The sequence below is a fragment of the Akebia trifoliata genome, chromosome 15 (genome assembly GCF_017979445.1).
Source record: "Akebia trifoliata isolate Shusen 1 chromosome 15, ASM1797944v1, whole genome shotgun sequence".
NCBI classification, from domain to species: Eukaryota; Viridiplantae; Streptophyta; class Magnoliopsida; order Ranunculales; family Lardizabalaceae; genus Akebia; species Akebia trifoliata.
Window position 1 is genome coordinate 22,992,012 of NC_141389.1, and position 15,952 is coordinate 23,007,963.

At 34.5% G+C, this 15,952-nt stretch overlaps 1 protein-coding gene across 2 annotated transcripts; it reads left to right on the plus strand.

Moving 5' to 3' along the window:
• The first annotated feature begins 2,503 nt into the window (after positions 1–2,503).
• Positions 2,504–14,098, plus strand: LOC147384662 (glutathione S-transferase L3-like). Of its 2 annotated transcripts, none has more exons than XM_086424746.1 (10): positions 2,504–2,708; positions 2,835–2,909; positions 3,132–3,192; positions 3,353–3,436; positions 11,556–11,654; positions 11,742–11,844; positions 12,113–12,201; positions 13,060–13,167; positions 13,727–13,807; positions 13,888–14,098. In XM_086424746.1, the coding sequence occupies exons 1-9, from the start codon at positions 2,698–2,700 to the stop codon at positions 13,775–13,777; spliced, it is 681 nt and encodes a 226-aa protein (XP_086280872.1). In that variant the 5' UTR covers positions 2,504–2,697; the 3' UTR covers positions 13,778–13,807; positions 13,888–14,098. The 2 variants fall into 2 exon arrangements, with proteins under 2 accessions (XP_086280872.1, XP_086280873.1); XM_086424747.1 differs by having other exon boundaries at positions 2,509–2,708; positions 12,125–12,201.
• Positions 14,099–15,952: the final 1,854 nt, after the last annotated feature.

Genomic DNA, 15,952 nt, shown 5'->3' on the forward strand with positions numbered 1-15,952 from the left:
CAATCTCGATGATTTGAATGCTATATTTTGACCAAATGAGGGGCATTAAGGGAAATTTTTTTTTACTAATTGTGTTAGGACCGTTCTATTTGTTCCCACCTTTATGCCCATTGCACCCACTCCAAAATGTGTTTTGGATGGGCGCAATGAAGACAAATGGTAGGTGCAAATAGTATGACAAGAAATCGCTAGTTGGTTGACGTTCTAGACAGAGCAAAAATGGTTAGTGGAGTTGGCATTGGAATCGATGGAGTTAGTTTTAACTCCTCAAATAAACTCTAATGCTTGGTTTATCTAGGAATTCAGCCTAAGAGTTATTATAAAAAATAAAAATAAAAACAATCTTCAACTCTTATATTTTGCTAAGATCTGCTATAACTCAGCTGAGTCAATTTGATTTTATATATATTTATAAATAATTAAATATAATTATTAATTTAAATATTTATTATATTAAATAAATGTGATTAAATATTTTCTTATCACTTTATTTCATTATAAATTATAACTATTTAAATATAAAATTCATTTAATAAGCAATGAAAGTAAGTTAAATGATTAATATACAGGATGACTGAGCAAGTCAATTCGATTTTTGGAATGAAACAGTTTAAGCCTAGCCTTACTAACTTAGCAATCTTACTAAAGATTGTTGAGATCACTTTCTAGCATCGAAAAACATGATCTGGTGCCACATGGATTAGATGGCGCAATTTTATAAATTTCGAAGAAAAAAATGATAAAATTTTATTTTCCACCATTAAATTTTAAATTTAAATTTAGGAGTTTAGTACACGTCATTTTTTAAAGTAATATATCATTCGGATATAGGGACGGATTTGTAGCTAACCCAGATCCAAGTCGGGTTAAGAGACATCAACCCATATTTTTCTTTGGATCTACTCCAAGGGTCCAAACCCTTGAATTTTAGATAAAATTCAACCCATTTATGCCCTATTCTAATTAGCGGTGCACATGGTTTGGATTGATTCAGATTTGTGGTAAAATCGAAACCGAACCAAACATGATCGGTTCTAAAAATTTGGAATAAAACCAATCAAAACCAACCTTGGTTCAGATCGGTTCTCATACTTATTGTTTTCAATAGTAAAATTAAAATAGTTAAAACTGAAAACTAAGCAAAATAAATATTAAATAAAACATCATGCATAAATAAAGCATCAACATACTTATTATTTCAACATAAACAAAGCATCACACATAACACATTAACAATAAAAATCATGAAAAAATTAGAAAATAAAGTAAGAAAGCTAATTTTAACACTTATCTTGTAGGGGATGATTGAAGATCAAAATCATACTTAAAACCAATATCAAGAACCTGAATCAAAATGTTGCTTGTTCATTTTGATAATAAATATAAAATTAGTTTTGTTCTATTATACCCCTAATCCGGAATCGAACCAAATCAATAGGTTTTTTTTTTACAACCTGTACTTGAGCCAAACCATGCTTAATCTAATCCAAAAGGCTTCAGATTGGTTCGAATATTAGATTTACCCGATCCAGTGTGCACCCCTACTTCTAATCACCTTATTTATTAAAAAATAATAATAATAATTTAAATAAGAATTTGGATCATGTATAATGTAAAGTGAGTTGAATGATTTATATTAGAGTAGTTAATGGGTTGGGTTTTCCCCCGATCCAGCCTGGCTCACTATTGATAGGGTTTGGGTTTAGTTATTAAGTCCATTTAGCTATCGGGCCGTGCTAGTCTAAGCTCATTTTATAATATGGTCTGAGTTTTGAATGTAAGCCTGGTAGGTGGTCCGACCCGCTATACTATATTAAATACAATATATAATAGTCATTTTATAAATTAATAATGATCCCCTTTCCTTCGTTATTCTTTGAAAATGGGTTTGGCCTGGGGCAACTTGCAAATGGCATGAATGTTGGTGGAAGTGGACCATAGGACTATCAATGGATCGGATTAGACCCAAAATCCGATCAGTTCAAATCCGATAACTTCAAGTATGGATCGTTGTTTTGGATTTCGATAATGATTCAATCTGATAACTTATTAGATAGGATTTGGATCAATCATATCCTAATCCGGTAACGACCTGACCGAATAACATGTTAGAAAGTATATAAATTATATTATATATTTAGTGAGATGTGTGAAGTTGATTTAGATAATATATATAAAATCGGATTTGGCTTGATCCGATCTTTATTGGATCGGTACCAAATCAACCATGATCCGATTTGGACTTGATCTATTGACAACCCTAGTGGACTCGACTTGGACTAATGTTTTATTTATTAAAAATGGGAGTTGCGGACCTTTTTGGAGTTGCAATTCCATGGAATTGGTGAACCGTTTAAACCAATAATTAGAAGTTTAAGGTGGGAGTTGTGACTCCAACTCCCATTTGCAAACACTCCCTTGGTTCCAAGGTGGTATGGAGTTGGATAACTAATATACTCCCTAGAGTACAGTATCTGGAATCTTCCCTCTCTACAATGTCAATGACACCGAATCTTTCCACTCTAGAAAGAGCCATTAATGGCTGAGCTCACATTTAGCAACTCGTCATTCCTGACGTCTCCACAACTTGTCCCGAACTCTTTCTCTCTCCGTACTTCGACACTATAGATTCGCACCAAACCTTCTTCTTCACTAAAACTGCTTGGTTTCAGCAAAACCAGAGCTCCAATAACAACAATGGCAACTGAGTAATCTTTCCCATTATACCCCTTTTGATCTTCAATTTTTTCCTTAATTATATTTCTGGGTTTCTCTAGTTTTGTTTCAATTTATGGGCTAATGGGAATTTCTCCTAAATCTATCTTGATTTGCAGACGCGTTCAGGAGATTCTTCCCCCTTCTTTGGATTCTACTTCCAACCCTCCTCCTCTCTTCGATGGAACAATTAGGTTTATTCGGATTTTCTGATATTTGTTATTTTTGTTTGATTTTTAATGGGTTCTCTTTCTCTCTCTCTCAATGACAACAAAGATTTGGGGTTGGCAGATTATGCCATTTCTTTGTGTTTGTTAAAATGCCCAGATATTAATTTAGGCGTTTTTTGAATTTCTCTCTATAATTTATCTGACTAGAAAGCATTTTTTTTATTTTGTTGCCTTGTTTTGTTGAAGGTTGTATATATCTTACACATGTCCGTATGCGCAACGTGTTTGGATTACTAGGAACTGTAAGGTTGGTATTCAGTTCTGTTCATGATTGCAATCTCCTTAATTAAGTTTCTTGTTTTTGTGATTAGTTTATAGTTCTTGTACCTATGATGTTTATAATTTAAGTTTAAATTTGTTTACTTTTCTTGATTTAAAAACAAAAAATCATGATTTGTGCTAAGCAGGGATTACAGGAAAAGATAAAATTGGTTCCAATTGATCTACAAAATCGGCCCGATTGGTACAAGGAGGTCTACCCTCCAAATAAGGTGATATTCTTTGATCACATAAAAATCAACATCGGAGAATTACTTGAGATCTTCATGTAGTTTGTTTGAATGTATGAAATCTTGGTTATATATAAACTGAATTACATGAGGAATGACAGTAACATTGGTGTGTGATCGACCATACAATTTAAAGGCGTGCATGCATGTTACAAGTGAAGTAAACTTGAGAAATTTATAATTCATCGTCATCATCAAAGCTTTTCCCAAGATTTGGGGTCTGATTTACGAGTTATGGTCTTCTATTCAATTATGTCTAAAGCCACATGTTTTTCATAGAATGTGTGTTCGTATCCACATTCACTACCTTGATGACATGCTTTTGGATCTTCCTCTCGCTGTTTTAAAACCTTCAACTGCCATATTCCTTCTAACTTGGCCTTAGTTGAATGAGGCCAAATAACCAATCGAATCATGCATATCAATATCTTCATCTCTACTACGCTCAATCTATTATCACGATGCTTCTTGATCACCCAACATTCTGCTCCATAAGTCATACCTAATCTTACTGCCATCTCACAAAATTTTCCTTTTAATTTGATTGATGTATGTCAGTTATATACCACTAGAGAAGCTCACCTCTACTTTCATTATGTATCTTTGATTACTTGGAAAAACATTCCTCAATCTCTTCATCCTTATATATAATTTACATGCAATAATGAAAATAGTCACATTAGGGTATTTCAAGACCGTAAAGTTTTACTAGACATTACCCTTCATTGATGTTAGTACTAAAGTTAGATTCCACATATTTAGTCTTGATTTTACTTATTCTAAATCCCTTGAACTCTAGCATGCATCATCATCAAAGCCTTATCTTAAAGATTTAGGTCCAGTTAAACGAATTTGTTCCTCCATTCAGTTTTGTCCATAACCACATCTTTTATTATTGAAAGTGACTTTATATCCATTTTCACTATCTCAATACATATTCTTTTGAACCTTCATTTCTCTCTTTTATACCTGAGGTTGTAGTCGGCCACTATCAATTTTTCTTAGTCTATCTTCTATTGGATCTGTAGACACTCCACTTTGTCAAGATTGAGCCTGGGAGCTCAAAAAATAGCTTGGCCCAAGAGTGTTTTAAAAAAGACTTAAAAGCCCACCAAGAGGAAGCTGAAGGCCCTAGGGACCTTTCAACTTGGTCCATCACTAATCTGTCCATACCTTCCCTAAGCACAGGCTAGTTTTGGCCTGTTCTCACCTAACCCATGGAAGGGTATAAGGTTAGCTTATTCTCACCGCACATATGGAAAAAGTTATTTTTCCTTGTCCTCAGCTCACCTAAGGACATTCAGTTACAATGTGGAGACCATTCTACTCGAGTGTTAAAGCAGGATTTACTCCTAAGCTCTTTCCAATTCTTCTTTTTCTTGGGGACCACAAGGTAGTTTTATCTCTTTAACCTTGCTTAATAATCTGCCATTAGTTTTAATGTAATTAAATAATTCTATCAATTTTGACCCTTGATCCCCACAAAATGTCAATTACTTTCATACCTTTAATTTGTTGAGGTTTGTTTTAAGGTAATTGACCGCTAAACCCATCATTCTTACTCTTAATTCAAGGTCTTCCCTCCCAAGTTCCATTCAATTTGATCAAGATCAAGGGACCTTGATCCTTTTGCCTATATTAAAAAATTCTCTAGAATCCAAAGAGTAATTACGCTTTTACCCTCAAGTTGTTAGGAGCTTATCCAATGCAATGTTTTTTCTTGCTAATTACATGTTATTGCTCCTAAATTCTCTAGAGTTTGACCAAAATTAAGGGATTTTAACATTCTTACCCCTCAAAGAGAATTCTCTAGAACCTTAAGGGTAATTACTTTCTTAACCATAATTTGTTGAGAACCATGAGAGGTTAATTGACCTTTTAACCTTTATTCTTGGATGATATTTACACGTCATTCTTAATCATTTTCTTACAATGCATTATCTTTCAAAGGGCTTCGACACTCTTATCCCTCCCACTATTCTACCCTGAGACGATCACGTCCCCTAATTCTACCCGCATGGGACAATCATGCCCAATATAGCTCCCCTAGGATGATCACGCCCGTTCCACTCCTCTGGGTCAGTCACGCCCAATTTCACTTGTTCTGAGATCATTCGCAACGTAGAACATACCAACGGGTACCTCCATCACCCCATTGTTCATCATACAAAAATGACAAAATCATCCTTCTTTTAAAAGAATTGTACAATACTCACTCGTCAGCCAATGCGTCACTTAGTCGTATTTAGAATTCAACGTCTGTGATAAGCACTGGTCAACCACCCATTACCATTTTAGTAACATTATTCCCTCTCATTCGTCATCTCAATGCATAAAGTGGAATGACTTGGAAAGTACAACACCGTCATCATCTCAACTCATAAATTAAAACAACTTGGAAAATAATTATTGTTTCAGAACTTGAACACTAACTTCAAATTACCTTAACATTTCACAATTAATGAAAATACGAAACATGTGTTTAAATCATGGATATATAATAAATTCAAGTTTTCAAAAACATACTCACGGTGTCAATACACTTACGAGTATTTTAAAAATTAATGTGAGGTTCATTTGAGTTCAAATGGCAGCACAAGGAAAAATGTCCCTTGCTGTCCCCTGGTGACACATGCGGTGGGATCGCAGATTATGTCTGCGGTAGGACAGGGCATCACCGAGGTTCCCACTGTGGCTTCCACCGCAATGACACAAACTACAATAGTTTTGCTGTCTATGTTGTTGTGTGGTTCCCACTCATCATGCAACCTCTGGACTTTTGTGTGCACAACACAAAAAGTTGATGGAATATTGTTATCACCCAACAATTATCAAATTTATGTAGATTGAATCATACAAAAACATGATGGATGCATCAATACATGTTATAACAAGACATGTATGACATGAAATTTTTCAGCAAAACTCCTACCGTGTAAATAGCTAAAAGATAACCTTCTACCAACTATTGTGTTCCAAAATCTACCTGAGCAACCTTGAACTCCTTCTCCTCACTCTTGAGCTCCCAACTACCCAAATATGCTGAATTCCTTGCAACTAAACCTGTGAAATCAACTAGATTTTTTGGTTGTTAGGTTTCAACAACTAATGAGGGTTAAAGAGTCAAAAGGATGGAAACAAATTGGGCTGAACTAATGAAGAGTTTGAGAGTGAAAGGTTGCTAGATTTTGATGAAGAAGATGAGAGTGTGAGATTATTGAAATTTCTGAGAAGAAAAAAGACAAAAATTCCTCTCATGAGGCTTATATAGTGTGGGGTGCAGTTAGTAACCATGGTTTGATTAACCATAGTTAATCTTTGCTTGATATCAAGCCAGCAAGTGGCTAAAGGATGGGGGTATGCCAACATGTGTCCATGGGACATCATGTTATGAGACAAGTAGGTAGCTAGGTGTCATGGCATTAGAATAGTCACCATGACCAAAGTCAAAGGCGATTGACTTAATCAACTAACCATATTCACTTGTTAACCATGGTTCTAATTATATTTCCTTGGTTAGGTGAAGTGGTGGGGCTCATCCTAAATTAATTAAAGCTTAATAACTCAGTTTGACCCAAAACAACTTTGGTTGACCCGGTTGACCGTTCGAGAATCCAACTTCGCGACCCTTGATTGGGCTCGTTTCTTGTTAGAATGTGACGTGTAAATAGTCGATTTTTAGCACCTTTTCGAGATCTATGTAATGGTATCATTAGTTCCCCAAAATTTTAACTCCTTGTATCGCCTGTCCTTACGGTGTATTCCTACTCCTCTCGGTTTCCCGTTAACCTTCGAATGTACTTGATCAAATTAACCATCATGCTACTCTCACGTTTTGTTAAAATTATTAGTTTAATATTTTTAAATTACTTTACCTTACATATCTTACCAGAGATTTCCTCAAGTTACATGATGACTTGATCGGGTCATCACACACCTCAAAGTGGATAACTCGGATTCGGAAAAGAATTTAAGAATCAAGATCTGCCATTAAAAGTGCCTAAGGATGGGTTTTGAAGGGAAGGGGAATAAAATCGAGAGAATTGTCTCAACACAAGGCCTAAATGGAGACTCTGGATTATGTTTTGGTCCCTACTTGAGATGGGGACCTTAAGCTTTCTGTCTAGTCCGTGGGTACATTGTGGACAGAGCAAAAAAATACTTTGTCTGGGTAGGTTACGGACAAAAGGTGTATTAGGCTATCTGGGGGTCAAGTGAGGACAGAGCAGAACTTGTTCTTTCCGTGGGTAAGGTAAGGACAAATAAAAAATGGCTTGTTCGAGGGTAAGGTAAAGATTAGGCTAAATTCAATTAGACCCCCAGACTAGAAGCTCAACAATTCTGCAGTTTTTGCCTTCCAACATCGGTTTTCAAGTGTTTTTGTAGATTTTCTGACCTTTTCTCTTGGAAACCAACTTTGGGAGATCTAAAACCACTTGAGGAATGATCTAAGAAGCTTTAATGGAACAAAGGAAAGTGAGGTCCCACCCTCATCAAAGGAGCAACATCCTATTCTGTTACAAGACTTGGAGTGTCCTTACAACTTGACTGTCAAGGGTCGACTTAACCTACATTGCTTTGAAGGACTTGACACATCGCCAATTGGATTTTGTAAACCAAGTGTCCTACACCTCTAACCATGGGCTATGCATGAGGGTTATAGGTAGGTTGAAGGTTCTCAGTCTTCAAATCTCCATTCAAGCCGAAGCAAACATGCCATGGTTGGTGATTGAGTTGGATGATTTTGTCTCCTTTTCTCAAGGTAAGTGATGTCAAGGCATAAGGTTACTTGCATTCGGGGTTAAGAATTTTATAGGAGAATGAGGTTTGTGTCAATTGTTATGCTCGATAGTGCTCAAGTGCATTTTCAAAACACGTGTGCCAACTTTACAAGTACACCAATCTCAAAAACAAAAGCAAAATAGTCCCACTTATTACAAGCATTTACCACAAAAAGAAAAAAAAGAAGACAAAAGAAAGCTTGCTAGTTAAATTTTCCCAAACTTTCACAAAAGGCCAAAAACAAAAGGTTTGAACCCTCGGCATCTTTAATGGTGTCGCAAAACTGTAGATATGTGAGATTCAATGGGTTTTGATCTCATTTACTTGAGTTTAGGATTCACCACCATTTAAAGAGTTTAAGATGGGAATAGACACCATAAAAAGGGTTTTAGAAACCTGTTTTTTCTAGCAAATTAGTGACTTAAACTGGTCTTAACCTAAAGGTCAAGGGTAAGGAGGTTTGGTTGTGAGACAGGGAAGGTGTTAGACACCTCGTCTCACCCACCAAGTTGGTGGTTACCATATTTGGCCAAAAGTGAGAATAAAAAACTGATTTTTTTCAGTTTTTAATTAGAAAGCTAATAGGTAAGTACAAATACATTGAAGTATATGCATGGAGTAAAAACCACAAGGTTCTAGAGCATTCTTTGGAAGGGACAAGAGTGTCCAAGCCCTTTGGAAGACAATAAATTGGTTGAAAAATTATCAAGAATGGCATGTAAATGTTATCCAAGAATATGAGTTAAAGGGTCAAACATCCTCTTATGTCTCACAACAAATTAGGGTTAAGAGGATAATTACACTTAAGGTTCTAGAGAATTCTCTTTGAAGGGTAAGAATGTCAAAGTCCCCTGATTTTGGTCAAATTCTAGAGAATTTAGGAGTTATGACATATAATTATTAAGGATAAGTTGGGATTTTTTAGTCCATTACATTGAATAAGTTCCTAACAATATGAGGGTAAAAGTGTAATTGGTTTTGGGATTCTAGAGAATTCTTGAGGATGGGCAAAAGGTCAAGGTCCATTGATCTTGGTTAAATTGCATGAAAATTAAGAGGGAAGACTTTGAATTAAGAGTAAGAGTGATGGGTTTAGTAGTCAATTACCTTGAAACAAATCTCAACGAATTAAGGGTATGAAAGTAATTGACAATTTTGGGGACGAAAGGTGACCAATGGTCAAAATTGGGAGAATTATTTAATTACCTTAAAAGTAAGAATAAATTATGAAGCAAGCTTAAACAGATAAAACTACCTTATGGTCCTCAAGAAAAAGTGAGATTAGGGAGGATTTATGGGTAAATTTCCCTTTAGCACTTGAGTAAAATGGTCCCACAGATTGTCTATTCGTAGTTGAACTGAGGACAAGGGAAAACAATTTTGTCTGTAGGTGAGGTGGGAACAGGCCAACCTTGTGCCTGTCCGTGGGTTAGGTGAGGACATTCCAAAATTGGTTTGTCCTTTAGGTAAGGTACGAACAAGTTAGTGATGGGTCAGCTTGAAAGGTCCCTAAGATCTTAAACTTCCTCCTGATGGGCCTTTGAGCCTCTTTTGAAAACACTCTCTGGCCAAGCTCTTTTCTTTAAGATTTTCTGGCTCTCGAGCTTGATCTTGACAAAGTGGGGTGTCTATAGGATCTACTTCTACATTTTTTCAAAGAAGTTCAATTATTTTTTCTTTCCTATCTTTTTCCTCTCTCCTATCTCAACAAGTTCATTTTTCTACACTAAATCTATTAACATGATGCATCTTGACCGTCCAACTTTGTACTTAATCAACATCTTCCTTAATCTCTCTATCCTTTGGTATAATAGAACCAAGGTAACAAAAATGGTTGCTTTAGAATATTTCTAAATCATTTGTTTTTATTGGACATTCCTCTTCATAGATGCCTATACTAAATTTACACTCCATGTACATGGTATTGATTTTCTTTTTTCTAAAGCTCTTAGACTCGATCAATCAAGAAAAAAAAGCACTAGACTCTAACACCTTTCTCCATAATACTAGTCTTGCTTTGATTCACTTTCTACTCTCATCAACTAATACTACATAAATATGAAATTAACATACATTCATACACCAAGACTCATGCTCATGAATATGAGCAATTACCTCATTTATATCTTGAGAAAACAAATATTGACTCAAAGTTGACCCCTGATATAAACCAATTTTAACTAGAATTCATTTGTCTCCTCTTCATTTGCTCTTGCATTAGTCATAACCTTCTCTAGGTAGTTTGTCATGTGCTTTCACTAGGTCTCAAGAAAATTCTAATATTTAATAATAAAAAAAATGTTTGTGTGGGTTCAATTTAAAGAGGAATTGCTAGATTTTTAATAGATCAATAGCCCACTTGTTGGAAAGTTATGTCTTAGTTCTAATTTGTAGTCCCTTTGTATCACCAGTGACAGGTTTTATGATGCCTAATAGACCCACTGCTTAATTTTTTGTTTCGTTATCAAAGAGGTCATCAATATCGAAGCTTTATTCAAAAAATTTAGGTTGGCTGTATGATTCCTGTTTGTCCATTCAATTTTGTTTAAATACTCGTCTTATGTTCATATCAGCTCTCACTATCTAAGTCAACATCATTTTGGGTTGTAATTATGCTCTTTCAAAACCGTCTGCTTGCACTTTTGCTTAAATAGATTGTTGTTGGTTTTTGCTGCTTATGATCAAACTGTCTAAATTGACTTTCTCTTAGTTTGTCACCTATTGGGTTCACTACTATATTTTCAAGAATGTGTTCATTTCTTTTTTTTTTAAATCTTCATTCATCTATTTCAGTATCCACTTTTTTGCTACACTCATCTATGAATATGTTGTTTATTGATTTCCCAACATTCAGAAATTGTTCATACTTGTAAAGAAAATTCCTTTTAATTTAATTGGTATATGTGGGTCACACAGCACCCTAGAATCACAAAGCTCCTTTAACCATCCAACTCTAATTTTATGGACATCCTCTTCCTTAAATAATGCAGTTTCCTTTTACTCTATGAAATTTGTTATGGTCCATACCTACTCCAATGGAACATAAACCTTGTAAAATATTTGATGTTACCAGGCTTAGAAAATCTAATTCATGGTGCAAAAAGATTTAGCTTACGTTGGAGAGTAACAATGTTTTGGACCCACCCTCAAATTTCCTCCTAAAGTGCTCAATATTCTCTGGAATATAAATGGTTCCTTTTATTGATGCTACTGCAAATCAACTCCCATTCATGAAAACAAATAAATAAACAGCATTAGAGCCAATTAATAATCCTTTTTTCCTGTTCAATGCTGATATATGAATTCTTCTTTCTTGTAGGTGCCTTCATTGGAATACAACAATGAAGTCAAAGGAGAGAGTCTTGATTTGATTAAGTATATTGATAGCCAATTCGAAGGGCCTTCACTTTTTCCTGATGTAAGATGTAGTTAAACTGTTTCCACTATTGAGGGAGTCTCCTTCTGCCTTAAAATATTGACTTTGGGGATACTCCGAAAATTGTAGGATCTTGCAAAAAGAGAGTTTGCAGAAGAACTGCTGTCCTACACTGATGTCTTCAGAAAATCTGTGATCACTTCATTTAAAGGGGATCCAGGAAATGAAATTGGTGAGATCAAATAATTGCTATATTTTAGGGATTTAGTCTCAGAAAAAAAAAAAAATGTATTTATAAGGAAAATCCTGGGGGGACTTTGTTTTTCACTGTCATTTTCACTGTGTTGACGTAATAGCCATAGATGTGTTTCCTTGAGATACGAGTAAAAAGCATATGTGGTTATGTGCGCACGTCCACGTCAGAAATGTGAATATCACAGAAAATCCCAATGTCATCCCAGCATTACTCTATTTATAACCATAAGCCGATTTGCATTAAGTGCTTGCATCAGGTGCTCCTTTTGATTACCTAGAAACAGCTCTTTCCAAATTTGCTGATGGACCTTTCTTCCTGGGCCAGTTCAGCTTGGTAAGTTATACTTCCATTCGTGATATTCATAAGGGCAACCAACGCACTCTGCATCCCCTCCCAACTGCCATTTAGGAGAGCTTGAGCCCTTTGAAGGGTCTCAAACTCATCCTGCAACTCCCTCTCCATTTTGGAGAATGGAGTTTTCGGTTGGCAAAAGAAGAGAGGGAGATTTAGAATCTCTTCCTTTTGGCTGCAAAGGACGATGACCGTTGGATAGAATTATAAAATATTTTTGGAGAGCTATTTTGAAGAGCACGGTTGGAGTAAATAAATATCCAAAATGGTTCTCCATAGTGGAATGCCTAGTCATTATGGATATCCCCGTTGGAGTTGCTCTAACGAGCTAGACTTCTTTAAAAAAAAAACTCCTTAATGTGATGTGCTGGCCTTGTCCGAAATATCACTCATGTTGTTCAGTTTTCATATTCTCATAAAGTATTAACAAGGTTGAACTGCAAATAAAGATGGGTATTATGTATAGATAATAGACAATATATTACTACATCACGTCCTTCACGCTGACCACTTACCGCTTGCTTGCCTTGCAAAAAAAAAAAAAAAAATTACATTATGTATAATGGATCTAAGGTCGATCATTCATGGTGAACTGTACTATCCGTACCACATGGGCTGCTAAATTGTATTATATATATATATATAAATAGTATAATCTCTTGTCCAGCTTCAATACTGAACCAACTTGTCCCATCCATCTATGAATTATAAAACTGTTCAATTCTTTTGATATATTGAATAATATGAATATTTCATAACTTGAAAAAGGGAAATGAGGTAAATGTTATTTCTTTTCACTTAACATCACCTTTGATTCACAAATGAATGTTTTCTGTGCAGGTGGATATAGCCTATGTTCCATTTATGGAAAGATTTCAACCCTTCTTATTGGAGGAAAAGAAGTATGGCATCACGGAAGGCAGGCCTAAATTGGCAGCATGGATTGAGGTATGATGCCAAATTTTATATCGTATTGTGTAATCTCATTATGATGTTTTTTTTTTTGCTTCGACATGTGTCGTCATTTTTTTTTGGGTGCTCTGGTGAATCAAACCTTTCTTATTCAATGAATCAAACCTTTCTTATTCAACGAGGCTCGATTTGTTACTTATTATTCAGTTCATATAATTCTTCTCACAATTTGCAGGCTTGGGATTACCCACAAAAAGCCTTACATATCATACTCATTCAAATAAAATCGGATATACAGGTTATTGTGTCTTTCTATACTCGAAATTGGAAACATGTGATATAGTTTCGAATCCAACAACTAGGAATTCCTTCACCATATCAATGGAAGAAAAATGGATTGATTAAAGGCTATTGGTCCAATTCTTAGTAACTACAATTATATATCAAACAAATGCCCCTGGTACTAGAGTGATTGACCAAGACAATTTATTAAACTACATTTGGTGTGATTAAAATGCTGTTCTGGTTCTATATGTTCTTGAATGATCGAGTGGATGATTTTGATCTTAATTTATGTTGAAACTGGGTTGTGTAGGAGATGAATAAGATTGAGGGTTACAAATCAACTCGATGTGATCCACGTTAGCTTGCTGAGATCTACAAGAAATGCTTTTTGGTAATCCCTCTCATTGCATTTTTCCACACTTGAAGTCGGAAATAATGGCAGCTAAACTATGATGTCCATTTGTTTTACAGGCTCAGCTCTGAAACATGATAACCGTTTTCTTAAAACACGAAGGGTTGAAGTATGCGCAGGAATGGAGATGCAATATTAGGATATTAAATAGAAAAGTTGTAATAAGGTGAATGGTGTTACACTAAACCATAATCTCATAAAGATTTTGATTAGATTTTGTAATATTAACTAGATTTTTAATTGTGCTATATTCAAGTCGTTTTATTGGCATATGGTTGTTGACATGATAAGGCTTTCCAAAAGACTGTTATATGTGGATATGGAGGGGAAAGATGATCTTAAGGAGTAAATATTTGTTTGAAACATGTGAAAGTTGGTGAAAGTTGATGACAATATGAAAATGATGAAGTTCTTCACCATGCCCATAAGTTGGAGCACAATTGCTGATGTTCACTATAAGCATTAATTGTTTTAGAAATTTTCTATGTTAACTATGAAATTCCTTTTTCCAAAATCATATATATTATAGTTTAAAAGTTTTTAACTAATATAAAACAAATATGGCTATATTTTTACATCTTCTACTTACAAACCCTTAAAAAATAAAATAAAATTCGTTTCTCATTATAACAATGTTGGGTTATTTTTCGTTTTCCTTAAAAAAAATCCTGTAATTTTCTGACCTTTAGTATTTGGATTTACATCTTGACTCATGAGTTATGGATCGGGTTGTGGAACCAAAGTTTGGAGTGCCATGGAAGAGGATTTCTTTAGTCAGAGGGCAATTTTGGTATTTTGAGTTTACAAGGATTAAGGGGAATTTAGAGGGGAAAAAAAAAAAACCCTTATCACCTTTATACTTGAGATAGAAATCATATATAGATGTCTTAAAATTTTGATCTTATTTTCAGACACTCTAAATATTAGGGTCTGAATTAATGTTATCATTACCAATTTGTCTGAATTCATCTATATATATGTTACCTGTACGTCGGTTCAGGTTTGGAATTCGAATGAACCAGATTCGTAGAGATAGGTAGAGAAAATTCGTTTTTGGGTTCACTTTGGTTTCCTAAATTGGTTCGCTAGCTTGGTACGTTTGTGCATATATATATATATATATATACAAGTTATAATTATAATTATAATATTAAAAAAATTCAAAGGTAAATAGAAATAAATTATTAAAATAATCTAATTTTAATTATGAATAATGAAAAAAATAAAAATCAATTAAATAAATATTTGGTTCATCGAACCAAATTAGTGGATTTGTCAAATTTCTTGTTTTGATTTGTCGAACCCAACCAAAATTTGGTGGGTTCGTGGTTTGCTTGATTTTACAAATCTAATACGAGCCGTATAGTGAACTCGTTTGCTTTGTACCGATTCGTGACTCGGACTACTAGAAACAAATTGGGTAACATAGTTTTAAACTAAAGATCCTAAATTAAAGTTTAGCAATCACCCCTTAGAGTTTGTTCGTGCCTTAGACCATGCATGGTCATCCTCTTTGAGGTTAAAACAGTAAAAGAGGAAATGCAATAAAGTTGTAAGAGTATTTTTGAAAATAGGTTAGAAGGGTAAAAATAATAAAGTTGAAGGGATATAATTGAAAAAAAATAGTAGAAGAAGAAAGAGAATAGAGTTAGAGGGTATTATTGAAAAATGGGTAATAGAGAAAATGCAACAAAATTGAAGGGGTATTCTTAGAAAAAGAGGTAAGAAAAGGAATAAAGTTGAAATTATTCTTATCTTGTGGGGAGATTAAATCCCAACTCCTACATATGTGGGGGATAAACATTGGGAGGAAAATCATTATATTTTATCATATAGATTAGTGGTAAAATTTGATTTTATTCAAAACACCCTTCAAAGATTTAAATTATTAAATCAAGGGGATAAAATTAGTCTTGCATGGGTAAACTTATTATCGTGAAATTCTTATTTTCTTTTAGATTTCACTTGCCTTATCATATAGGCATTTTAATAGTAGTTTGGACACTTTTAAGGGTAGAATTCAAATTTAACCTATTATAAGGTCCAACCAATCTCTGGAATGGCTATGTTTGGATTGAGAAAAGTGGAGAGAAGATGAACTCATTGAGAGAAGAGAAGAGAAGA

Coding starts and splice junctions, on each gene's coding strand:
- LOC147384662 (XM_086424746.1), top strand. Junction 2,910..3,131: donor CTCTTCGATGGAACAATTAG/GTTTATTCGGAT, acceptor GTTTTGTTGAAG/GTTGTATATATCTTACACAT. Junction 11,655..11,741: donor GGCCTTCACTTTTTCCTGAT/GTAAGATGTAGT, acceptor CGAAAATTGTAG/GATCTTGCAAAAAGAGAGTT.